Here is a 26785-nt window from a genome sequence, read left to right on the forward strand (position 1 = left end):
GAGCCATGGCCAGGGTAGGCATGGCCAGCTTGACGTCACTTGGTTCAGGGGCGCCTGTGGTGACCTGAGCGCTCTGCCAGCGAAAACAGGTTCTCAGGCTTGGTTTTTGCCAGCAGAAACACCATGGGCCAGTCCTTCACTGTTTCCAGGATCTAAGTACCCTGCAGGCCAGATCCGCTCTGGGTGTTGTGCCTCGCTCGCCCCCCCCTCTCCCCCGCAGCCGGGCCCCTCTCATCTCCTGCTATCTCAGCCAGAGACTGATAGTACAGAAGAATGTCCTGGCATGCCTCGAGCCCCCAGCCCTGGCACCATGCCTGGACAAACCGAGCAAACAAACCTCCCTCCGATAGCATGTGCGCCTGAAGCCAGCCACAAGCTGGGATTACCGGCAGCTGGAGACGAAACGATGCAATGGATAAATCCACGCTTCTGGAGAATGGAGAGGCGACGTCAGCAAAAGGAAGGGAGGGGCAGGCCTGGATAAGTGCTGAGTCATGGTGCCACACCCCATGGCCTATATAAAAGATCTGCTTTCTGGCATTCTCTGAGTCAGGCAAAGTCTAACTTGGATTGCTGAAGTCACATCCTGGTCTCCTGCCTGCCCTGAGAACTCTGACAGAACTTTGGCAAAGCTGCAGAGGCTTTGCAGCCACGCTTGATACGGACTTTCCCGACCCGGCTGTCAGAGGAGGAGTGGCACACGACACTGGGCCTTGAGTTGAACACCCATATCTCCTTCTTTCCATTTCTCCCTGTAGTTGCTAGTGCAGTTTTGCACTACTAAAGCATGATTCAAGCACTGAACCTTTTTTACTCTTTGAAGAGACATAACAATGCTGAGTTTCAGCACTGTAGGCTATGGCATAATTTTGCCTGACACCGTCTTTTCTCTTCCTCCACCATCCAGTTGTTATGGCAGTGGGCTTGGATTGTTGCCCTGAATATCTCTGGAAGACAAGAAAACAATAGCCAGTGGGGAATTTAATTTGGAACAAGTTTTTTGTTGTGAGGAAAGAAAAGGATATTTTTCTACCTGCTTGCCTAGATGCAGAGTGACTTCTGTTATCAGGTTCATAAAAAAGAGGGTTCAGGATCATATCTGTATCATGTATGTATGTATGTATGAATAAAACTTTTCTATAAGAGTCGGCCAAATGTGGATGAGGCTTCAGAAGTGATAAAGAAAAAAAAACCTTTTGCTACTGGGGGAGCCGCCGTGTGGCTCAGGCTGTAAGATAGCCTGTTATTAAACACGGCTGCTTGCAATTACTGCAGGCTCGAGTCCCACCAGGCCCAAGGTTGACTCAGCCTTCCATCCTTTATAAGGTAGGTAAAATGAGGACCCAGATTGTTGGGGGGGCAATAAATATACAAATAGGATGAAGACTATTGCCTTACACAATGTAAGCCGCCCTGAGTCTTGGGAGAAGGGCGGGATATAAATGTAAAAAAAAAAAATGGCAAGAGAAATTGGAGGATGGAGAAAGCACTGCTGAAACTACCACCCACAGAAATCCTCCATTCGAAAGGGTCACAGCATTGGAAGAAACCTCTAGGGCAATGACAGCAAACCTACAGCATGAGTGCCAGAAGTGGCACACAGAGGCATCTCTCTGGGCACATGAGCCATCACCTGTTGCCCTTCTGGCTGCTGGCATGTCAGCCAGCTGGTCTTCAGGTGCGTGGGAGTGCCAGAAAAGCAACCACCCTTGCTGGGAAGCCATGAGCAGCCATGCGTGTGCCGGGAAGATGATCTTCCGGTTTTTGGCACACGCATGGGCACCGGCCACCTCGTCTTCTGGTTTCTGGCGTGCATGCGCACATGAAGACCAGCTAGCCAGTGCGCATGCACATGCCAGAAACCCGAAGATCATCTTCCCGACACATGCATGCGCACTGGGTGGCTGCTGTTCTGGTTTCTGGCGCGTGCACCTGTGCACTCCTGTTTTGGCACTTGGTGCCAAAATGTTTCACCAACACTGCACTAGGGTACCATGTACCAGAGTATATTTCAACCTCATGGCCATTGCTGAATCTTGGCCATGAGGTTGAAATATACTCTGGATTATCGTTCTGACAATATGACAGGAAAAATTAGAATAGCAATACTGAATTTAAACATATTTCTTACCATTTTGGATGTTTCTCCTACTAATCTGAACACTTCTTATTTCCATTCATGCATGTGTGTGTGCGCGCGCACGCACGTGTATGTCAGGGATGGGTTCTACTCACCTTTACTACTGGTTTGCATCGTGCCCATGCGCACATGCGCAGAAGAGTTTTGATGATGTTTGGGTCAGTGGGCGGAGCCTCCTGCCAGTTTTACTACCGGTTACCGGGGGCAACCCACCACTGGTGTATGTGTATATACACAGAAAAATACAGAAATTCTTTTTTTTCCAGTGGGAGTACACAATTCCTGTGGTCAGCATCTTTCACAGTTTAATTTATATTGGTTTTGCAGTTTGCCTTAATTGATGTGCTATGAGAAACCTCTAGCTTTGAAAGTGGCTACTCTGGTCCCAGGAAAGTTAAAAAAAACCCTTATTGTAGGCAATATTTGGAGAAGAAAGGGATAACAAAAAAAAATGGATTGGAAAGTCATCTTTGTAATGATAAGACTGAATAAAAGGAAAGAGGTGCCTTGTTTTCAAGTCTTGCCCATCAGCAGTTGATTTGTTGCTTAACCGTTTTGTAATGAGAAGGCCCTTTTTATTTATTTATTATTTAATTTGTATACCGCCTTCTCCCGAAGGACTCAGGGCGGTTCACAGCCAAGTAAAAATACAATACTATAAATACAAATTAAAATACAATTAAAAAACTTATTAAAATTGGCCAGAATTAAAATTTAGAGCTAAAACCCATTAAAACCCATTAAAACACTAACCCAGTCCAGCGCAGATGAATAAGTAGGTTTTAAGCTCATGCGAAAGGTTCGGAGGTCCGGAAGTTGATGAAGTCCTGGGGGGAGTTCGTTCCAGAGGGCGGGAGCCCCCACAGAGAAGGCCCTTCCCCTGGGTGTCGCCAGACGACACTGTCGCGCCGATGGCACCCTGAGGAGCCCCTCTCTGTGAGAGCGCACGGGTCGGTGAGAGGTATTCGGTAGCAGCAGGCGGTCCCGTAAGTATCCCGGCCCTATGCCATGGAGCGCTTTAAAGACATTCACCAACACCTTGAAGCGCACCCGGAAGGCCACAGGTAGCCAGTGCAGCCGGCGCAGGATAGGTGTCACTCGGGAGCCACGAGGGGCTCCCTCAATCACCCGCGCAGCTGCATTCTGGACTAACTGTAGCCTCCGGATGCCCCTCAAGGGGAGCCCCATGTAGAGAGCATTGCAGTAGTCCAGACGAGACGTCACAAGGGCGTGAGTGACTGTGCACAAGGCATCCCGGTCTAGAAAGGGGCGCAATTGGCGCACCAGGCGGACCTGGTGGAAAGCTCTCCTGGAGACGGCCGTCAAATGGTCTTCAAAAGACAGCCGTTCATCCAGGAGAACGCCCAAATTGCGCACCCTCTCCATCGGGGCCAATGACTCGCTCCCGACAGTCAGCCGCGGACTCAGCTGACTGTACCGGGATGCCGGCATCCACAGCCACTCCGTCTTGGAGGGATTGAGCTTGAGCCTGTTCCTCCCCATCCAGACCCGTACGGCTTCCAGACACCGGGACAGCACTTCGATGGCTTCATTGGGGTGGCCCGGTGTGGAAAAGTACAGCTGGGTGTCATCAGCGTACAGCTGGTCCCCCACACCGAACCCACTGATGACCCCCCCCAGCGGCTTCATATAGATGTTGAACAGAAGGGGCGAGAGAACCGCCCCCTGCGGCCCCCCACAAGTGAGGCGCCGCGGGGTCGACCTCTGCCCCCCCGTCAACACCGTCTGCGACCGGTCGGAGAGATAGGAGGAGAACCACCGATAAACGGTGCCTCCCACTCCCAATCCCCCCAACCGGCGCAGCAGGATACCATGGTCGATGGTATCAAAAGCCGCTGAGAGGTCTAATAGGACCAGGGCAGAGGAATAACCCTATCCCTGGCCCTCCAGAGATCATCCACCAACGCGACCAAAGCCGCCTCAGTGCTGTAACCGGCCGGAAGCCGGACTGAACGGGTCCAGATAGACAGTTTCCTCCAGGTGAAGGGGAACTGATATGCCACCATATTTCTACAACCTTCGCCGCGAAGGTTGGAGACTGGACGATAATTACCTAAAACAGCCGGGTCCAGGAAGGCTTCTTGAGGAGGGCCTCACCACCGCCTCTTTCAAGGCGGCCGGAAAGACTCCTCCAACAAGGAAGCACTCAGAATCCCCTGAGCCAGCCTCGTGTCACCTCCTGAGTGGCCAGCACCAGCCAGGAGGGGCACGGGTCCAGTAAACATGTGGTGGCATTCAATCTACCCAGCAACCTGTCCATGTCCTCGGAGTCACAGGGTCAAACTCATCCCACACAACATCACCAAGACCGCCTCAGACGCCCCGTCCGAATCGCTGCAATCTTGGTCCAGACCGTCCTTCAGCTGAACGATTTTATCGATAGATAACCGTTAAACTCCTCAGCACGCCCTGCATCGGGTCATCCCGCTCCCCTGGTGAAGGAGGGAGCGGGTCACCAAACAGGGCAGCTGGGCGGTTATCTGCCGACGCAATGAGGGAGGAGGCGAGCAACGCCGCTTCCTCAGTGCCACTAGGTAGGTCCTAGTATAGGATCTAACTAGTGTCCGATCAGCCTCTGAACGGCTGGACCTCCAGGAACTCTCTAGGCGCCTTCTCCGCGTTTCATCCCCTCAGCTCCTCGGAGAACCAAGGAGCCGGTTGGGATCTACGCCGGGTCAGAGGTCGCAAAGGCACGACACGGTCTAAAGCCCCAGCCGCAGCCCGCTCCCAGGCTGCAGCCAGTTCCTCTGCCGTGCCGTGAGCCAGACCTCAGGAAATGGCCCAAGCTCCGTCCGGAACCTCTCTGGGTCCATCAGGCGCCTGGGACGGTACCAACGTAATGGTTCCGTCTCCCTGCGGTGTTGGGTAGCGGTCAGAAAGTCCAGGCGAAGGAGAGAGTGATCTGACCATGACAAAGGTTCAATGACTATTTCCTTTAAGTCCAGATCTCTCAACCACTGACCAGAGACAAAAATCAGGTCCAGTGTGCCACCCCCGATGTGAGTGGGGCCATCCACTACTTGAGTCAGGTCCAAGGCCGTCATGGAAGCCAAGAACTCCCGAGCTACCGTCGATGACGAGCCGGCAGATGGCAGGTTAAAGTCCCCCATGACTAAAAGTCTGGGGGTCTCCACCGCCACCCCGGCAAGCACCTCTAGGAGCTCGGGCAGGGCAGCTGTCACGCAGCAAGGAGCCAGGTACGTCACCAGCAAGGCCATCTGACATCTATGACCCCACCTCACAAAGAGGGATTCACACCGGCTATCTGAGGTACAGTGGTCTCCTCGGCTCTAGACTCTCTTTAATCACAACCGCCACCCTCCACCCCTACCCTGGGCCTCGGCTGATGGAATGCACGGAAACCCGTGGGCACATCTCAACCAGGGCACACCCTTCATTGCCCAACCAGGTCTCCGTAACGCCTATAATATCCGCTGCACCCCTGAATTAGATCATGTATTAGGGGCCTTATTGGCCACGGACCGTGCGTTGCATAACATCAGACGAAGGCCCAGGCTCTGAGGGTCCTGACCATCCGGGAACGGGTAAAGTTAGGGGATCGGGCACGCGATCGCCTGCATACATCGAACGCGTGACCCCTATGTCGACACGATCCCCTTCCGCCATATCTGCCCCTCCCACTTACCGTGCCAATAGACTCACCTCACACAAAGGAACACCTCCCCCATAACCTCCGAACCCATTTGATAATCGCCACGAGCATGCGCTGGAACTGGTTTCCTCCCGACGGGCTACCCCATCACCCGCCCTACCCTCCCACCCCTTAAAATGCCCTGTCTAAAACCCCAAAGGCTCTTTCTTCTCGCATGCCACCTCTGTGGGTCCCAAGACCCGTCATTGAGGCCGGCCCTTGGTAGCGATATGGGCCATTCCTGCGAGGCGGGGCACTGCAGGCGCAAGAGTTCACGTGCAGTGTAGCGCATAGGAAAGTGCGAATCGGCGAGGGATGCTAAGGTGGTAAAATCCCAAAGTAATAGAAATGGTGAGTCTTCTAGCGGGAGTCCAGTTGGTCAAAGGACAGATGGAGCAGGAACCGGATAGCGATGACAGAACAGGAACAGACAGACCGACAGTCTCCATGGCGTGCCTATGGGAAGCAGTTCTACAATAGATCTTAATCAGGTAGACGTGGCTAGCGGTCTGCCCAAGTCCCTAGACCAGTCCGGGCTAGTCCAATCCAGTCCAGTCAACTCCATCCCGCAGATAGAAATGCATGACCACCCAGTTTAGATGACCCATGGTCCGGGATAGAGATAGGGGGGAGCGGAAATAAAATGGACCAAGCCAGGCCATAAGGCCACAAAGGAAAATACGATGGAGCAAGCCAGGCCACCAAGGGCCATTCGATGACACGTGATGGAAAGCTGCGACTAAACAGGCCACAAGAGGGCCTGTTGTGTCCCATTTTTGTACTTATCCTTTTTGTCTTTCAGTTTATCAGAAAGATCTTTGTGCAACCATGCTGGTTTCTTCTTGGATTTCTTTTTTTTTCTTTTTCAGTGATATTGTGCTGGAGTGGACTTTTATGATAATATTTTTCAGAGTTTCCCAAGCTTCTTGGGTTGTTTTCCCCTTTAGGATTTTCATCCAAGGAACCTTTTCCAAGCTCTCTCCGAGTTTGTTAAAATCAGCTCTTAAAATCTAAGAGTCTGATATGATTATGTTCTATTGCTTATATATGCATTATGTTGAATTCCAGTATGACATGGTCACTCTCACCCAAGATTCCTGTAATTTCAACTCCTATCGCTTCTTCTCTGTTAGTAAGAATTAAGTCCAGTTTTGGACGTTTCTTCTACGTTTTGGACGACAAAGTTGTCAGCTAGGTTTGTCAGGAACCTATTCGATCTCTCACTTGATGCAGGATTAGTCTGCCAGTTGATGTCAGGGTATTTAAAGTCCCCCATTACTATTGTAGTGTGTTTCCTACATATATTTGTTAGTTGGTTAGCAACAAGTACATCTATTTTTTTCTGCTTAGTTGGGTGGCCTGTAAGGGAGTGATGTAAAAGAACTGCATTCACATCTGCCAGTTGTTTAAGGTACCCTTAGGATTCTCTAAAGTCATGGGGTGCAGCCTGGCAACCTTGGTCCATCTAGTTTGGCAACATCTGCACTATTAGCCATGATGGTCTAGATTTTCTAAAGAGCCAGGGCATGTGCTTGACTAATTTGGGTTTCCTGTCCCCCATGTAACATGGAGTTTTCTCCTACAAGGGATAATGGAAGCAATTGATGCCAGGAGGAAGCAATGCACAGAATTCCAGAATTAGAATCTGGGCAGCGTAATCAACATTAGCCATGCAATAGAAATAGCACTTAGAGTTATATACCCTCTCTAAGCGGCACTGAAGTTGCAGTGAAGAAGCAATGATGAAGCTGCAAATAATAATAATTTTTTTTTAAAAAAATCTAGGGGTTTCCTTGGAAGGACTCAACCCATTTGCTTTCCTTTTCCTGCCATCTGATTGATAATCACCAGTGAGGAGGGAGTTGGACTAGAAAACCTCCAAAGTCCCTTCCAATTCTCTTTTCTGTTATTCTGTTAATAGCTTTCCCTGCTGTGGTTAAAGAGAAAGCCATTACATTCAGTAGGCAGAAGTAGCCAAGATACTCTCCCCAACCCTGCTCAGTGCCACTCTACTCGACCTACTCAACCTCTCCACTCATGTGGCTCCATTGAGGCCAAGAGGAGCAGAGGAACTGGAAAGGTGTCAGGGCAACAAGTCCTCATCTTGCAGTTCTATATCATTCCTCAATTTCAAGTGGAGGATCCATAGGCTGAATTTGATGCATGCATTTCAACGCACAATTTTCTTTGCAGGTTGACTTTGACCTTGTCAGGGGTTTTCAAGATGTTGTCTTATTTTATCTATCCTTTAACTGCCACAATCTTTCCATGGTGGTTTACTGCATAAAAGCAATGCAATTCATAGCCAATGATATTCATAAAATCATGCATTAATATGCATAGCAATTTTAACTGAACCAATTACAATAACAAACAATCTTGAAATGCCCCTCAGCCAAAAAAAAAATCAATAAAAATTCAGACAATAGATGATTTTTGGCTTTTGTTTCTGTTTTTTACAAAACCTTTTAAAAGCAACTCAAGCTTGGGCCTGGTTTATATATATCTTGAGAGAAATCTCAGAACCATGACTGTGATGGGCCTGAGCTGAATTAATGGTATAAATAAAACACCATCAAATTTAAGGGACACCCATAGATAATGCCTTTGTAGGTCTCCCCCTCCCTCTTGGTTAAACTTTCCCCTTGTTATTTCTCCAGTTTTCTTTAATGTAGTACAGTCGGTAAACTGGCAGGATATAAATCAAACAAGCCAAAAGACAGATAAATAACAGACCTTCCTTGTTGGGTGAAAAGAAATGTTTGGTGGTTGGAGATTTTTATTTCAGAATCCAGTGTGGAGGGGAGGGGGGTCATCTGCCTTAAAGTCAGTGTTGACTCTTCCCACTTTCCAGTCAAGTCCTTGCAGTTTTCATGGCAAGGTGGTTATTTTTTTTCCAGAAGTGGTTTTCCCTTGGCTCCTTTTGAGAGAGAGTGAATGATCCACAGGCACCCAGCTGGCTTTGTGCCTAAGGCATCACTAAACTTCAGGGTCTCCAGGTTTCTAGCCTGATGCCTTAACCATTATACCAAACTGATGTCCCCCCCCCTCAGGAAAAATAGGGTATTAAAAAATGAAAATACATTTAGAAGGGACTCCTTGCTTGTTCCTGTTATACATTATAGAATCCACAGTGTTACTGTATGTTTACTTAGGAATCTCAAAGGTGTTTTTTTTCAGGAGACAACTGGACTTCCTTGGTTTTTCTTTGAAGATATTTCACTTCTCACCCAAGAACAGTGGTTCCCAACCTTTTCTTGTTTGACTTGTTTGAGGTTTTATAAGGAAATAGATATTTAAAATCTCCGTAGCTCAAAAGTTCCCGGCACCCTCAAAAGATCTCACGGCACCCCTTAGTGCCGCGGCACACTGGTTGGGAACCACTGCCCAAGAAGCTTCTTCAGCTGATAGGATAGTGGGGAATGGAAGGATTTATACTCCTTGCAGACAGTTGGTAACCTGCGTTCCTTTTAGAGGGTCCTTGAAGGAGGTTTATCTGTGTCCTTTTTTTCTCTGGAAACCCATTCCTACTCCCACACCATTCAAAGGGTGTTCTTCCCAAATTGTATGGCTAAAAGTCTGTAGAGATTCTATAGATGATGAACACCCTTTGAATGGTGTGGGAGTACGAATGGATTTCCAGAGAGAAAAATAGCAGACTACAGGAACCAGGAGCACTACTCAAGTGACCCTGAGGACACAGATAAACCTCCAAGTGCTTCAAGACCCTCTAAAAAGATGCAGATTATCAGCTGTCTGCAAGGAGTATAAATCCTTCCATTCCCTATCCTGTCAGAGCTGAAGAAGCTTCTTGGATGAGAAGTGAAACGTCTTTAAAGAAAAAAACAAGAAAGTCCAGTTGTCTTTTGAAAAAAGCACCTTTGGGACAACTATGACCTGGATGACTGAGAATTTCTACAGACATTGGGAAGGTTCTTATTACCTAGAGCAAGTTGGCAAACTGTGATCTCTCCCCACCCCCATGAAGTTGGTGAGCCACAGCTCTGAGCATCTCTTGTCATTGATCAGCCTAGTTATGGCTGCTGTTATTCAGCATTATCCAAAGAGCTGGATTCTCCACCTCTGATATAGAGATTGCACTGCCATCTGTCAGAAATGGTGTAGGGTCTCCTGCTTGACTAGACTAGTTGGACTAGATGACATATAAGGTCCCTTCCAACTCTGTTAATCTGTTAATGAGATTTATTTATGGACTTCCCTGTGAACTGATGTTGAAATGAATAAGCTTGAAAGCCATGCTATATTTTGTAGAACCACTGTTTCCCAGTTTTCAAGGACTTGGCAAAGTGTTTTCAATTTATGATGAATGATTTATGGAGAAGAAAACCTAACATCACCCATCTTGCATCCGCACACAATGATGCATATCCAACTGAGCTTCCCAAAAGAGAACAAGGAGCACTTGGTCTCATCTGATCATCTTCCAAGCATGAAACCAATCTTGCCTGCTTCTTTGCTATCACAACATTTTTTCAGTTATTAAAAACTACTCAGGCATTTAATCAGGAGAAAAGAGTGAAAATGTGCTTTAACTCAGTAAATTAAAGGGAGATAAAACTTTTATTAAAACACGCATAAATCATCTGTTAAGACTGAGATATGTTTACTCAGCCTCTGCAGCTGAGCTTCTGAGCAACATGAAGCTGATTGGGAGGAGAAAATGGGATGGCAAGATGCCCACGCTGGTGTATTTGGAGAGCCTTTAGAAGTTGATATTTGCAGATCCATTTTTCTCCAATTATGGAATCATGGATAATGAAATTAATTAGCCAAGTATGAACTATTGGCCATGGTGGCTGAGAACTATGGGCAATGTAATCCAGTGCGTCTATAGCATACGGACATATGGACAACTGAGTTACACTGCCAATGCTTTTCATGAGTACAAACAGCATTGTATGTTTTATACTGCCTATATATGAAAAGGTGTGTAGTTCAAATCCTAGTAGTAATTATGTAAAATATAGTGGGTTGCTTTTTGGGGATGAGCTTTTCAAGTGGTCTTTCCCAATTCTGGAATGTCTTCCTTCACGAGGAACAATTTGACTCTAATTTTGGCATCGTGCAAAAACATTTTTATCTTCCTAGGCCTTTTAACAGTATACTTTAATATTTTATCAACTCTGCAGAGTTAATTCGTTTTACTTCAGTTGCTTTACTTTTTGCTGCTTAGAAATTGTAGCTGTTTGCATTATTAGCTGCTGCTGTTGGTTTACATTTTTAATTTATGTTTTTAGGTAGTGATTTGAATGTATTTGTGTACATCCCCTGGGGAATAACTTCATTTTAAGTAGGCAAAACATAGGAAAGTGTTAAATAAGTAAAGACCAGCCAGCATGTGTTGTATACAGATTCAGGTCTAACTTTCTGCCTGAAAGTTGTTTATATGCAATGTATTAATTACAGTTTGCTAGTTGTTTATGAAAAGAATTATCATACAGTTCTGTCACCTGTATTTTAGATTGCCACAATCCAAGGAAGGCTGAATTACATTCAAACAATCATATTATTCATTTTAAAAGGATAAGTAGTGTTGTGCAAAGTACAGGAAAGGGACACAAAATGTTACGCCAAAAATGTTTAAAGGTATGATAGAATAGAATAGAATAGAATAGAATAGAGTAGAGTAGAGTAGAGTAGAGTAGAGTAGAGTAGAGTAGAGTAGAGTAGAGTAGAGTAGAGTAGAGTAGAGTAGAGTAGAGTAGAGTAGAGTAGAATATAATTTTTTATTGGCCAAGTGTGATTGGACACACAAGGAATTTGTCTTGGTGCATATGCTCTCATGTACATAAAAGAAAAGATACCTTCATCAAGGTTCAATACTTACAACACTTAATGATAGTCATAGGGTACAAATTTAACACTTAATGATACAATACTTAATGATAGTCATAGGCTACAAATAAGCAATCAGGAAACAATCAATATCAGTATAAATTGTAAGGATACAAGCAACAAAGTTACAGTCATAAGTGGAAGGAGATGGGTGATGGGAACAATGAGAAGATTAATAGTAGTGCAGATTTAGTTTGACAGTGTTGAGGGAATTATTTGTTTAGCAGAGTGATGGCGTTTGGGAAAAAACTGTTCTTGTGTCTAGTTGTTCTGGTGTGCAGTGCTCTATAGCGTCGTTTTGAGGGTAGGAGTTGAAACAGTTTATGTCCAGGATGTGAGGGGTCTGTAAATATTTTCGCAGCCCTCTTTTTGATAAGAACAGGAAGAAGAAGCAGAGACAAAACCTATTCATACCAAAACCCATTCATTGTATCTCACCATCCTTTTTTTCCTTGCTGGCCTTCCATTCCAAGCCCATACATTGACTCATCCATTACCTTTTGTTCTTTTTGAGGAGCTCATTGACTCCATCCATCCATGACATTTTAGCCGTTTCCCTTGGCTGTCAGAATACCGCATATATTTCCTAGTTGGTGGCATGCAGGTAACAATAGCTTGACCTGTGGGTTAATCTATATGAGAAATCCTAGCTTGCACTGAAGAATGTGTATATGTCGGGGTATATATGAAACCCATTTTTTATGCTCATATAATATTGCATTTTATTGAACTTTCTGAAAGCATTGATCGAATCTTAGTATAAGAACCATTACAAGGAATTTGTTTCCAGAGCTGGCCATGCAAAGCTATGAAGATGCCTCCTATCTAAGAATCTAGCATTTTCATCAGAATGATGCCATGTGTGTGTGTGTGTGTGTGTGCGCGCGCGCGCATACACACGCACACACGCACACACACACTGTTATGGTGAGGCCGTAGCAAATGTTCCTGGTTTATATGAAACACTAGCCATGGCTTAAGAGAGGGGTAAAATGTAGTGGTATAGTTTAGAATAGAATAGAATAGAATAGAATTTTTATTGGCCAAGTGTGGTTGGACACACAAGGAATTTGTCTTGGTGCATATGCTCTCAGTGTACATAAAAGAAAAGATACCTCCATCAAGGTACAACATTTACAACACAAATGATGGTCATAGGGTACAATTTAACACTTAATGATACAACCCTTAATGATAAGCATAGGGTACAAATAAGCAATCAGGAACTGTAAAATGTTAGATCAGACTTGGAGAGTTCCAGATTCAAGCCATGGAAGATTTAAGTCTGCCATGGAAATCTATCTGGATGACTTTGAACTAGTCAGTCTGTAAACTCGTCCTATCTCACTGGATTGTTATTTTGAGGATAAAAAGAAGGGAGATTCCCCTGTGAGTGGGGTAGGATTTTAAGAACTAAAATGCATAAAAATGGAAGACTGGGCATCAGCTTCCTCGCCTTTCAAAGTTTTATCTCTTTGAAGCCAATTGGGGAATAATGTTTATTTGCATCTTCACTCAGTTTCCATCCTACAGGACCTATACAGTGATCAAGCAAATGTTTGCAATTATCTTTTTTTCTAGCTGACATTTCCCTCTGGGGCCTCAAAAAGCACTTAAGTCTCCTTTGAGATATTTTGCAGGTTTCCCCCTCTCCCTTTCTTTGGAGAGAATACAAGGAAAGAGATTTTTGAACTTCAAAAGACATCCTCACTTGAGCTTTCACGAGAGAAAAGCTACAGATTAGATGCTGTGCAGAACCAGACTGAAGCGGGGAGATGAAGGCAGCTTAATGTTTTAAAGAGGAATGAAAGGAAAACAGATCACTGGAGATGTGGGCACTACTCCCTTTGTGTCCCGGATCAGGCTACAGACAGAGAAACCTACAGCGAAATGTCTAACCTTGGCTTCTCTATTTCACAAACTTTGGAATCAACAACAAAATTTGTAGTTTTGGCATTTGCTCAGGGCTGAGGAAAGAGCCAACGGTGTCCCGAGGACCCGTAGCAACCGAGATGGAACAAACATCTCTCCATTTTTACATGCCAAGTTGCCCTTTTTTCCATCTCTGACTTTCCTCTGCAACCCTGACTTTCGGGTTACTTGTCATATCGCCAGGATTTATTTCCTGCCTCAGCACCATCCGAAAGAAAAATTGGAAACAGAGAGCAGAGAAAAAGGAACAACAAGTGAAAATAAACTTGGCAGGCAAGAAAAAGGTTAAGCGCTGCAAATGTGCCCTCATGCCTTAGGATTATGGGCATTAGCCTAAACTATTGGAAATCCCCTAAGAAATTACTCTGGGCGAATTGTTTTTGCTGATTGCACTTCAGCTTCTTTAAATCAGAGGTTGCCCTTATTTATAAGGCATCAAATTAAAACTGGGTATACGTGGCTTTATAACTTGTGGTCACCAAATGTCTCCAGGGGTAGAAAAAAATTGCTTTTAGCGGTACCAGTAGCAATTCTTTTAAAGGAATTAGAGAAGATCAGAGAAGATTTAACTGAAGCATGAGAAGCCACAAATATTGCAAACGGCTTAATAGATGATTCAACGAAGAAGGATAAGACCCCCACCCGACATTTTCTCCTTAAGAATACCCATAAAGTTTCACCTGGCTTTGAAATAATGTCTCAAGTAGGTTCTGATTCATCGAACTAAATGACAGATGCTTTTTTTTAAAAAAAAAGAAGGATCCTTGATCTGCTCAGCAAGACACCAAGCCTGGTTGGATCATAAGGATACAGCATGACCTGCCTTGGATGTTTTTTATCCAAGTGAAAAGTCATGGCATACATTTAATAAAATAAAATATTAAAACAAAACAAAAGTTTAATGTGGGCCTTCAAGTAGTTCCATATATTCTTGAATGCATCAAGGGGAGGTAAGAGTCTTGTGGAACCTTTCCCCAGGCAGTGATCAAGTGTGAAGTCATTAAGTAAACAGTTCAGTTAAAGTGATCCAACAGGGAGACAGATTAGAGGTAGCAAGAAGTGTTTCGCAGAGTCACCGGCTATACCGTCCAAAAATAGAACAAAATGACGGAGTTGCAAATAATTTGCATACAGTAAAAGATAATTTAAGGAAAAAAAACTATTAAAATTAATCTTGTTTTGACTCCTGTATCTGATTTGGCCAAATATGATATTTGACCTGGAGATATTGGTACTTGTAATGGATCGCTTTATTCTCAGAGTCAATCACAACAAACCATTGTGATGCCAAAACAATGACCCATATACAATGCAAATGCCGCTATGACATTCTTTCGAGGAATAAATTGCAGCATTTGTAAGATGTCACCTTTATGTCTCCATTGCACTTCCCTGAACTCCCTTACACCGTGTTTATTTCTTCATAATGAAAGTTATCTTTACGGGAAAATGGCCTGATCATGGTCATCACATCTAGTATGTTGTTACTGATTGGGTTTCTACATGGTACTAAACAGTAATGTAGATTGACTGATTTGGGCAAGTGTAATGTTTGAACCTTGCTTTTCTAAAATATGTGCTATGGCTTGGTACTGTGTGTTAACTTGGCCACTGTGACTAATTCAGTAAGTCAGGCATTAACATCAGGTGTTAAGTTTGGTCACTGACCATAATACAATTTCTGTTCTCTTTTGCACTGTTTGTTCTACTAAGTGTGAACCCAACCTCTTTCCAGCTTTTTATACACGGTGTGGGCCCATTCTATCACCAGGCATTATTCTCAGCAGCAGCAGAAACCCACTCCACTTTTGACCCCTCTGCATGTCTCTTTATCCCCATCTTCTAGCATCCTAGACAAATAAAACTGCCCCAGTGTCTTTGCTGAACTTTTAACTCTTTATATGTTGCCTGTGGGATTGTTGTTCTTTTTGTGCTTATTTCAAACAATTGCATCATTAGATCCTATGCCCTTGAATCAGGGAGTACTGGCTTTTTTTATTATTATTACTTTAACTCCTGGGCAATTGGCTACATGCCTCCAAATGATCTCTGCTACACAACTGCTGAAGGTCTCTTCCTCCCAACCCCCCATTTATATTTTCCCTTTGCTTCTGGCAGCATCCTCTGCACCAAAATCATTGTATACCTATTTTTCCCAGTCAGCAAATACATAAGGGTGAGAGCTACAATCTTTTCAGATCTCCTGCTTGCCATCATTAAATTACAGTCAATGATTTATGAATAGCTGGCTCATTTCCTTGAGAGGTTCTTGAAGATTCCTGTTTGTCAAGATGACCCCCACCTGCCAATCACTGTCCTGCCATAACTCTTTAAGTAAGATGTTGCCATGCGGATCCACACAGGGCAGCTTTATCCAGACTGAGCTTTTCTGATATAGTAGGAGGATTCCGCTCCCCAGGCCTTGTGCCAGGCCCAGCTATGGCAAGCTCTAGAATGAATGGAGAAGTTGCCATTCATTCAATCTCATTATGGGCTGTGCCAAATTTATTTCTTCTTGTTCTTTTCCTCTTGCTTGACTGCAGCCAGATAGCTCGCAAAGGGAAAGTAACACTGTGAGCAATATGAGTTCATGGATCATATTTTGAACACAAACTTCCAAATACAGAATGAGCAGGAAAGATCGATGGCTGTATGAGAGTGCTGTCAAGGACTCCCAACAGCAGCAGGAAATCTGCACGTCTTCAGTGTGGCCCATAGCTGCATGGATGCAGGCAGGATTTATTTCTAATTTGCAGGTGATTAAATAAGCTCAAAAAGGGACACGGTGGCTCAGGGGCTAGGATGTTGAGCTTGTCAATCGAAAGGTCGGCAGCTCAGCGGTTCGAATCCCTAGTGCTGCCGTGTAATGGGGTGAGCTCCCGTTACTTGTCCCAGCTTCTGCCAACCTAGCAGTTTCGAAAGCACATAAAAATGCAAATAGAAAAAATAGGGACCACCTTGGGTGGGAAGGTAACAGTGTTCCTTGCGCCTTTGGCATTGAGCCATGCTGGCCACATGACCACGGAGACGTCTTCGGACAACGCTGGCTCTTCGGCTTTGAAACAGAGATGAGCACCGCCCCCTAGAGTCGGCAACGACTAGCACATATCTGCGAGGGGAACCTTTACCTTTACCTTTTAAATAAGCTCATCTTCCCAAACAAGATTTTCATACCTGGACTCAGATGCTGAATGCTAGCTAAATCACCACTTCTTACTGGTACTAAAATTCATTCCTTTTTGTATGGACACCCTATAAAATAAAAATTGTTGCCTTATTTGACTCATCCTTGCAAAATGCTGGTAGCTCACCGTGAATGTCTTTCCCTCAAAACAGACAGCCACATGGGCTGGAAATAAATTTTTCTTTCTAGAATTGGTTTTTTGATTTTGGTTTTGTTCTTGTTATTATAGTCCAAAGCATATGATCTGTTTACTCAACAATTGCAAAAAAATCCCCTGACATCAGAAAATTAGTGACAGAGCCCCTTCTACTCAGCTGATTAGAAATGTAGGAGACATAAAGTAAAATAGACGGATGAACAGACCCCCAGAATTTGGAAGGGCTCTGGAACTGAGGAACTAGAAAACTTATCAGCAGAAATATTTCTTTGCAAAAAAAAAATACTTCCCCTTGCTAACGCTGGGAAATGAATACCCCATTCTTACACCAAGAAGCACAATCAATAAACAAGATAAATTCTGCAGCGTTGGGGTGGGGGGAGGTCAGAAAGTGTCAGATTCACTCCTCCTCGTCTTCTAGATTGTGCTTGCACCACAAACAATATTGGCAAACCACGAAAGCACCTTGGCAACCTTAACAATATTTTTAAACCCCTTCAGCTGTCAGCCTTAGCTGTTAGTCAGGCTAATAAAGGATGTTGTAGCTCAAATAAACTGCAGGGCACCATGTTAGAGATGTTGGGGGAAGATAGACATTCTGACTCTGTGGAAGGTGGATATTAAAAATTTTGGCCTTTTCATCCTGGCAATAAAGATGGTGGTGGTGAGGATGATGGTCATCACCACAATGATTGTGATTTTAGTGCTGCCAAAGGATACTTCTGCATAGCTGCGCATTCTCAAGGAACTCTTAAGGCAATAAGAAGAGTCAAGGTTTAAAACATCCAACGCAGCTATTAGAATGGATGCTAAAAACAATGTAAAGTTTGTAAGTTTGAACACTTCCGTACAGCCACAGGCTTCCCTCGCCTTTCTTGCCCTCTACAGCAGTTTCGCAATGCTTGAGTGTCCTCATCGCTACTACAGCTAAGCTTGGCACAGCTTAGAAACTGTGAATTCTTTGCTGCTTTTCTTTTGGTTTCAAAGAAAAACCAGTAACTGCTCTGTTGGCAAAGCTGTCCTCTAGTCCCACCTGAAGTATGGAGGGAGATGCTTTGACGGCACTGGCTTCAACAAGAAGGGAGAAAATTCCAGGAGATGGGTTGTGGAGGGAACTCCTGCCCCTGAGAAGACCCCTGCCCCACAGCTCTAGAGGACAGATCCGCCAAACTGGTTTCACGGCATTTCCTTGAGACCAGGAATTGGATTGACTGTGCTGCTGGAAATCTTGCCATGACCATAGGGGCACATGAGGGCACAGGGGCACAGTGTTTTGGTGTCAAAGTGTTGTTGTTTTCAGGTGGAATGAATCTGGATGATTTTGGCATCAGAGCCAGAGGAGCTGCAGTAATCCAGATTAGAGCCGCAGTAATCCAGATTAGGAAGAGAAAAGGTGATCAGAGCACACATGACGGGGCATGTAGCCTACGATGTAATTCCTTAAATCAAATGCATCTTTTCCTGGCGGGGGTGGGGGGGGTCACACAACGGAACAAGCCCAAGTAAAGGTGCATCTCCTTGAAGGAGGTGTCCAAGCACTTTTTTGCCTTGGAATTCAAATCTCAGCACACACCTTAAGAGAATTTGAAATTTGAGAAAATGTACCATCATAAGAAAAGCTCATACCAACGATTAGTCATTCCATCATGGTACTGAGAAACGTTCCTCTATGATACTATTTCTATCCATTGTTCAATTCATTGTCTTTCCCTCCTTTGAGCAAATGTCCACTGCCTTGATTTCAACCACTTATAGTAAATAGTATGAAATGATTTGCATCATGTCCTCTTACAAAAAAAGAGTTGATCTCTTAATGTGTCAGGAAAGGAAGTGTGTGTGTGTGTGAACACAAGGGAGGGGGCACGTGGGAATGCAGTAGGAGAATATTCTTGCTTCCCAAAGAATCCATATTAAATAAAAAAAAACTTCAGAGTTTTCTGAGTGTTTAAAGCCTAATTAATATTTGATAAATAATCTTGAATAACTTTATAGGGAAAAAAACCCATCCTTTTTTTTGAGATATACATCGTATCAACCATAAATATTCGTTCATTCATTTTGTTAGGCTTACATCCCACTCTAATCGTTAATCAACTCTGGGCAGCTTACATTCCTACCCTAAATCAACAAGGGGTCAAAATAATAGAAATAATCAATGCTCAAAATAATAATAACATTTTCCAATGCTGAGAAACCCTATATTAATGTAGATTTTTACACAAGAGGAATCCCTTTCATATCATCTCCCCCTCAAAACCTATGTTTCTGGTATAGTAATGGCTGCCTTCTGAAAGCAATGTTCCAGTCAGGAACACTGACTGAGCGCATTATCAACTGGTCAGCTGCTGCCAAATTCAAGTGGCCAAGCTGGGTCTGATTAGGATATATGATCCTGTGGGATGGTATTGAAGCAGCTGCTGTAAATCTTAAGAGACCAGAATGTCTCAATCAGGAGAGTTCTCTTTATATTATTTCCTTATGATTCAATTTGTATTTAGCAATATTCCCATTTTCTAACTGTAAAAATCACAGATCAATAGTAGTTTTGGGGAGGAAGAAGTAGAAGTGACCCAAGACTTGGGAACTGAATGCATCCTGCACCGAAAGGATAGCTTCTTATCTAATGGGAGACCTGAAAAGCTATAATATCTGTGTGGCACATGTAAGTGGCTGTAGGTTCCTATTGTGCGTCTTGCTTTCTATAAAAGAAATCATAGGGAAGTTTCCTACAGGGAAATTCTAAAATATCTAAGAATTAGACTGTCTACTGTTGACATCACCTCATCCTAAGAGTTCTGTAAGGGGCGTGCATAAGCGCACCAACATGCCTACTGTCCCTGTCCTACTGTCCCCATTTATTCATATCTATTTCCTGTATTCATAATCATTTTTATACTTATATCTGTTATCTTATACATGCTTGACGAATAAATAAATAATTTAATTTTAAAAAATAAATAATATTTCAAAGCAGGGATGATCATCCCAGAGGCGATATATACAATAACCCTCTGAGCTGCAAAACATTGGACAACCACATGATGGCAATAGGTGGTTAGCTCTAATGGTCATCTGCATCTTCAGATGTAACTAGGTAGCCCTTGGGACTTGAACCCAAAATGAGAAAAAAATTCAGGCTTAGGTTACAATCCTGTTTTTGAGAGCAACTCAAAAATCAGCCACCTGGAATTCAACAGACCCAAGTTAGTATCCATAGAATTGTAACTTTATTGGTATCTTTGCACAACACACAAACCACAAAGAATCCAACCACATTCAAGCTGAACATGTTTTGGGAGGGCAGGTAGTGTTATTTGCTTATAGTTCCTGTGAAACCTTCCCCCTCAAAAAAGGGTTTTGGTGAAAAAATCCATGCTTTAGGGCACTTTTACTATTGGAAAGTTGCCATTTTGGTTTTTAGTTTGGGCCTCAAAGTATCTTTGGCTTGCTCTGCTTTTTCTCTCTCCACTAAGGCCATTGGGAAATTAAAAGTGTTGTCTCATTAAATTCATTGTGTTTTTCCTCAGGTGTGGTATATGGATGGCTATTACAAAGGCCGTCGTGTCCTTGAGTATCGTACCCTGAATGACTTCATCACAGGGCAAAATTTTGTCCAGCACTTGCTGCCTCACCCTTGGGCAGGCACCGGCCATGTGGTTTACAACGGATCCCTCTACTACAACAAGTATCAGAGCAACATTGTGGTGAAGTACCATTTCCGTTCACGGAGCATTGTTGTACAACGCAGCCTTAACACGGCTGGCTACAACAACACATTCCCATATTCCTGGGGTGGTTTCTCTGACATCGACTTCATGGTGGACGAGAATGGACTCTGGGCAGTTTACACCACCAACCAAAATGCTGGCAACATTGTGGTGAGCAGGATGGACCCCATGACCCTGGAGATACTACGCAGCTGGGACACTGGCTACCCCAAGCGGAGCGCAGGAGAATCCTTCATGATTTGCGGGACCCTCTATGTGACAAATTCCCACCTGGCTGGGGCAAAAATCTATTTTGCCTACTACACAAACACTTCTAGCTATGAGTACACAGATATTCCCTTCCACAATCAATATTCCCACATATCCATGTTGGACTACAATCCCCGGGAGAGGGTTCTCTACACCTGGAACAATGGCCACCAGGTCATATACAATGTGACTCTCTTCCATGTTATCAAGACTTCAGGGGAATTATAATACTGTGATCGAAGAGACCTGAACAAGCTTGGTGGTCATTTTGTTCATTTTCTCTGTTATCTTAGGGAGGTTGGGGGGTACTGCCACCAAATTTTGGTCTAGGAAAACTCGGTGGCCTGGGAAAACTCCATAATGCCATTATTTCTATATAATAAATGAAACAAATTTCATCTTTCTTTCTTTCTTTCTTTCTTTCTTTCTTTCTTTCTTTCTTTCTTTCTTCCTTCCTTCCTTCCTTCCTTCCTTCCTTTCTTCCTTCCTTCCTACCTTCCTTCCTTCCTTCCTTCTTTCCTTCCTACCTTCCTTCCTTTTCTTTTTCTTTTTTTTTCTTCTTTTCACTTTTTCTCTCTCCTGTGGTTGATGGTGCATGGATCTGATTTGGGGCTTCTTTGGGTGGGGAGGGCTTTTTTATTTTATTTTTGGATTGATTTTATTTTACTTATTTACCAATGGCAAATAAAGACAGTCTCATTGAGATTGGAAGAGTTTGGGCCTTTCTTGGTTCAAATGAGTGTACTTGCCTCAGGGAAATGTCTTGAAGCTTATATCTGGAATATGATGGTTGGCTTTTCATCAAGAAACCCTGCATCTTCACCAAGCAACAGCAGAATCAATTTTGTCTTTGAAGCAGGTTCTTCCTCTAAAACATTTCCCTATACTGCTGAAGCTGATGTTATTATCTACCAATTCTCATAGCAAATTGCTTGTCTTTCTCCAAAGAGAACATTTCAGTAAAATTCTTCAGAGTGAGGCTCCTTCGCTTATCTTAGTTATGAGGAGACTGAAGGGTAGACACAAATATCCTTCTTTCATCATAGCAGTCTGCAGCCTCCTGACATTTCACCCTTCAATTAAAATCTGTCATGGAGAAACTTTTCCTATTGAGGCTTTTTACATCAAGAAGTAGGGGGCCAGCAGGAAGCTTTAGAGCAAGGGAGAGAGATGCCTTGGGGAAAAAGCAACATCCGCTTTCTCCATCGTCTCATGGAAATAGAATTCCCAACTCACATTTCTTATCAAAATACATTGAAATATGAATGTTATGCATGAGCAACGTTCAGAAATGCCTGATTCAGGGAGGAAACAGCATTGAGGTTGGGGGGGGGGAATAGGTATTCAAATTTGGATGCAACAAAGCACTAGTGAAACAGGACATGAATGCATTCATTTCCTCTTGTCACTGTTCAACAGTCCAAAAAGTATGCTATACCATGGCTTGTTTGATGACAAGCATATCAATCAACTGCAGGTGGGGAAGGAGAAAGGAACGGCTCAGAGAACAGGGCAGAAAGCAAGATGTTGAAAAACAACGTATGTGGGAAGGGAATATAATGCCTGCTTTGCCAGCAAAGAGTCCCAGGTTTAATCCCCGGCCTCTCCTATTAATTAAATAACATTGAAGTACCACCTCAATAGTTGTCAGTCAGAATAGGGCTCACCAAGGAGAGATAAGAAATGCAGATTCGCCCTCCCTTTCTTCTCTCCCGTTCTTTTCCCCCCGTGCTGTCATGTGTCAGCTGAAACAAAACAACCAGGTGAACTACGGACCAGCTTCAGAAGGAGAAGGATGTTTCTGCCTGCTCAGCTGATTCAAGAATAGCCAGTGCTTTTTTTTAAACTTAGCAAGGCTTAAAGGGAAAAAAAAGTCCTTATTAGTTGGGAGGCAGCTGTTGTTTTTTTTTTTAAGAGGTGTAGTAGAGTCCCTGAAGATGACATTCCTTCGGCGTGCCTTCTTCCTTGAACTCACCAGATAAACAAAGTTCAGAAAAAGCCTAACCTGGGCTATCCATCGTTACTTGGGTTACTACATGTTGCACAAGCCTTCCAGATGGATCACTCCCTCCAGTGTGAGTTGCAATCCACGTAGTTCAGGAACATGTGGCCGTCTACAGATTCCCCGCTGCTTTTGGAAAAGGCTTCTCTTAATACAACAGAGCCCGGGAGTAAGTCAACGTGTCTGATCTACTATAAATGTAAATCAGAGGTGCCTTCTCAGGAAACAGGTTGGCTTACGGCAAATTATTTCTACAATGTTATGCAGAGACAAAGTCTGATGGGCAAAAAAAAAGTCTTAAAAGAAATTCAGAATTGTAGGCAAACAAGCTCTGCCTGGCCACAAAACAAAGGGAAGGGAAACTAACTCAGAAAGGTCAGATAGATCTTATGGATATAGTGTCCCTTTCAAGTTGCATGGAACTCCACTCAAGGACACATCCCTCAAACCTTCCACTTTGTCCCAGCTAACAGTGAGATGGCTCCTGATGATACAGGGGGGAAAGTCCACCTATGGTGAAGCTTGCTATTTATTCAATAAATAAATAACTTTACACCTCGTAAGAAGAAAACTTTCCAGTGCATATTAATTTTGGTCAAGACAATTAATGATTACTTTGCTTAGTTGCAAGCTATGTTTTATCATACTTCCCTGTAAGGCTTCTCTTTATCTAACTCAGAGGAGCTATTTCTAACTAAATTATAGAAGTAAAGGTGTGTTATATTTACATGAAACTCCTACAATTACCTAATTATATACCTTTCAGTTGAGTACCTGGTACCAGATGACTTATGTAAATTCTTCTGTCTAGTAAACATTGAAATTAACCACAGGAAGAGTACCTGCTGCCAGCTGAAGCATAGAAATATATATATATATATATATATATATATATATATATATATATATATATATATATATATATATATAGCTCGCTCTGCCATCTTATTGAGCCTTTTACTCTATAGCAGGGGTCTCCAACCTTGGCAATTTTAAGCCTGGAGGACTTCAACTCCCAGAATTCTGTTGAAGTCCTCAGGCTTAAAGTTGCCAAGGTTGGAGACCCCTGCTCTACAGGGTTACCAATCTTTTCTGATTTCCACCCACAAATATATTCTTTCTTGTTTAAGGTACGTGGCTCAGTTATTCTAATTCTGCCTTATCTCATCAACTGAATTAGAAATTGAACAGATTTATTTGCAGTCAGCAGAGACACAGAACAGCCAGAGAAATGACTGATGCAGGGAAACAACAAGTATATTCTTTCAGAGATGAGAGCTGTAGATGCAGGAGACTTATCAGTTTGATTAATTTTGCTGACAGACTAGCAGTCTCACTAGCAATGCTGTCGCACATACCTCAAAAAGTGAATACTGTTGCAGTCCAGGTAAACCAAGTTCAGCCATATTTCCCTCTTTTTCTTGGCAGGTTACTCAAATAGCTCATCCATTGTTGTTCAGATGAATGGTAACCAACGCTGTGGATTTCTCTTTGAAAGGAAACGGCATAGCTGAGTTGCTACAAAAATGCTGTGCAAATAATTCCACTTTACCCATTCCCGAAGAAGTTTGCAGGTTGGAATTAGGAATTGGAGATGTTCTTATAGGGAAAAAATGTTTTTATCACGAGAGTGAAAAATGCAGTGCCATATTTGGACCAAACGTATTTCTAGGGTTGAAGGACTGAAGAACTTGCCATTCAGAAGAGATTGCTGAGTGATGCCTCCCACCACTCCTCATTTACCTGCACTAGAAACTGAAGTTTACTTACTGAAGTGGCTCTTTTCAATAATGTGATATTAATGATAGCTTTTAAGATACATCCAAAGGCAAAGAGAATCACATAATTAGTAGAGCCACTGCGGAAGCATATTCCAACATGCATACAGCCTCCTTCAAAAAAATCAAATCAAAAGCAAATCGGTGTCTAATAGAGTGGAAATAGATTTTTTTTTTACTTTAGATAATTTTTATCCTGCCGTTATTATTTTTATAAATAACTCAAGGTTGTGAACATACCTAATAGTCCTTCAACCTCCTCAGTATATTCCCCACAACAACAACAACCACCTGTATATTGGGCTGGGAGAGACTGACTGTCCCAAAGAAACCCAGCTGGCTTTTATATCCAAGGTCCACGGTCCAAGGGACTAGAGCTCATAGTCTCCTGATTTCTAGCCTGGTACTTTAACTACTAAGCTAAACTGCCTTTGATTTATATTATATGCACTGATTACTCCTTGTGTTCATCACAAAGCAGCTTCCCTCCAGTCTTCCAGGACCAGGCTATGCACAACTCTGATTGGCTGGCTCTTGTATTGATCATAAAGGCATGCTTTCCCTTTCAGGCCAATGGTCGTACATGTACCAACTGAGGGAATAAATGGGAAACACAAGTTTCCTTGAAACTGTGGAAGGTGAAAGTAACCTTCATCTCCTCTCCTTATATTATTATTGAATAGGCAAAGTGGTGTAAATGTAGGAGATCTGCCTCTAGCTAATCTTAGATGGACTAAAAACCAGATTTCAAGCCTCAGCAGGTTGGCACAGGTGCTGCTCATGACTTTGGTAAGACTTTTTTTTCCCTTTGAAAAACTCAGGAAGGAAATTATAGGACAGAGTGGAACAAATTAGTTTTCATGATGAATCTCCTCCTCCGTGTCAGCTAGTGCTAATTCTTTGAAATCTACAACCAGATTTGCCAGCTTGCAGTTAGTCTGCTGATAAGGCCCTTGGCTTAACCAAGGGAACATTTGTTTACAATAAGATAGTATCGCTTATCTCAGAAACACTTAGATACTGATTCCTCCATTACTCAGGCCACACCAAGCTCAGTTAACCTTGTATCACTTTCATATCTTCCAAGGTTTGATATAAAAAATCAGTTTCCTATAATCCTGAATCTCTCTCTCTCTGTCTTTCTCTCTGTCTCTCTCTGTGTGTCTGTCTTTCTCTCTGTCTCTGTCTCTCTCTGTCTCTGTCTCTCTCTCTCTCTCTCTCCACACACACACACACACACACACACACACACACACACACATATACACACACAGAGACAGAGACAGAGATATTCAGGATTGGGGAAAACTGATTTCTTATACACACACACACACACACAAACATACACACACAAATGAATTCTTTTCTGTACGCTTCCATTATCTTCTCATTCATTTCCAAATCCAAAGGAAGAGAAGCTACAAAAACCAATGAACCATTCAAAACAAACCATGTGAAATCTTCTGTCCAAAGAAGCCACTGTATTATTATGTTTTGAGTATCACACCTCCATCTGAAGCAATCGACATCGTACAAAGATACAAAATAATTTTGTGGAATTAATTGTAATGTTAATTTAATTTATTTAATTATCCTACTTTGGACACATTATGCGATGACCCAGCTGCCTGGAAGAGGCACTGATGCTTGAGAAAGTTGGAAGGAAAGAGGAGGACAATCATCAGCAAAGTAGACAGATTATGATAGTGTTAGTAAGAGCACTATTGGAGGACTTGAATGAACAGATTAGGGATTGTATCAGCGGTGAAATCCTCTGAAGTCTGCTACCGGTTCTGTGAGTCTGCTACCGAGTGCGCGCTTTGCGCACGCATGCGCACCTGAGTGCCTGAGGCACGGCCAGACAGCGCTAAAAAAGGAACATTTTGAAGCCTTCTGAGTGTGCAAAGGTAAGTAGAACAGCAAAGGGGTGAGAAATCTGCTGTGTCACGCAATTTAGATTAGCTAGAAAGCAGGAAATCCGATGATTCTAGCTAACATAAATCACACGTCACAGCTGATCGTCGGAAATACCGGTTCTCCCGAACCGGTAGCATTTTTTACTACCTGTTTGGGAGAACCGGTCCAA

General features: G+C 43.4%; 1 protein-coding gene across 4 annotated transcripts in view; it reads left to right on the forward strand.

Annotated features, from left to right (window-relative positions):
• Nucleotides 1-21147, forward strand: part of OLFM2 (olfactomedin 2) — a 206168-nt gene extending 185021 nt beyond the window's left edge. For all 4 annotated transcript variants that reach the window (XM_058171562.1, XM_058171561.1, XM_058171560.1 and 1 more), the window contains one exon: nucleotides 20470-21147. In XM_058171562.1, the coding sequence (XP_058027545.1) occupies nucleotides 20470-21147 (678 nt within the window). The remainder of the gene's footprint in view (nucleotides 1-20469) is intronic.
• Nucleotides 21148-26785: the final 5638 nt, after the last annotated feature.

Source organism: Ahaetulla prasina, chromosome 2, assembly GCF_028640845.1.
Source record: "Ahaetulla prasina isolate Xishuangbanna chromosome 2, ASM2864084v1, whole genome shotgun sequence".
Classification (NCBI taxonomy): Eukaryota; Metazoa; Chordata; class Lepidosauria; order Squamata; family Colubridae; genus Ahaetulla; species Ahaetulla prasina.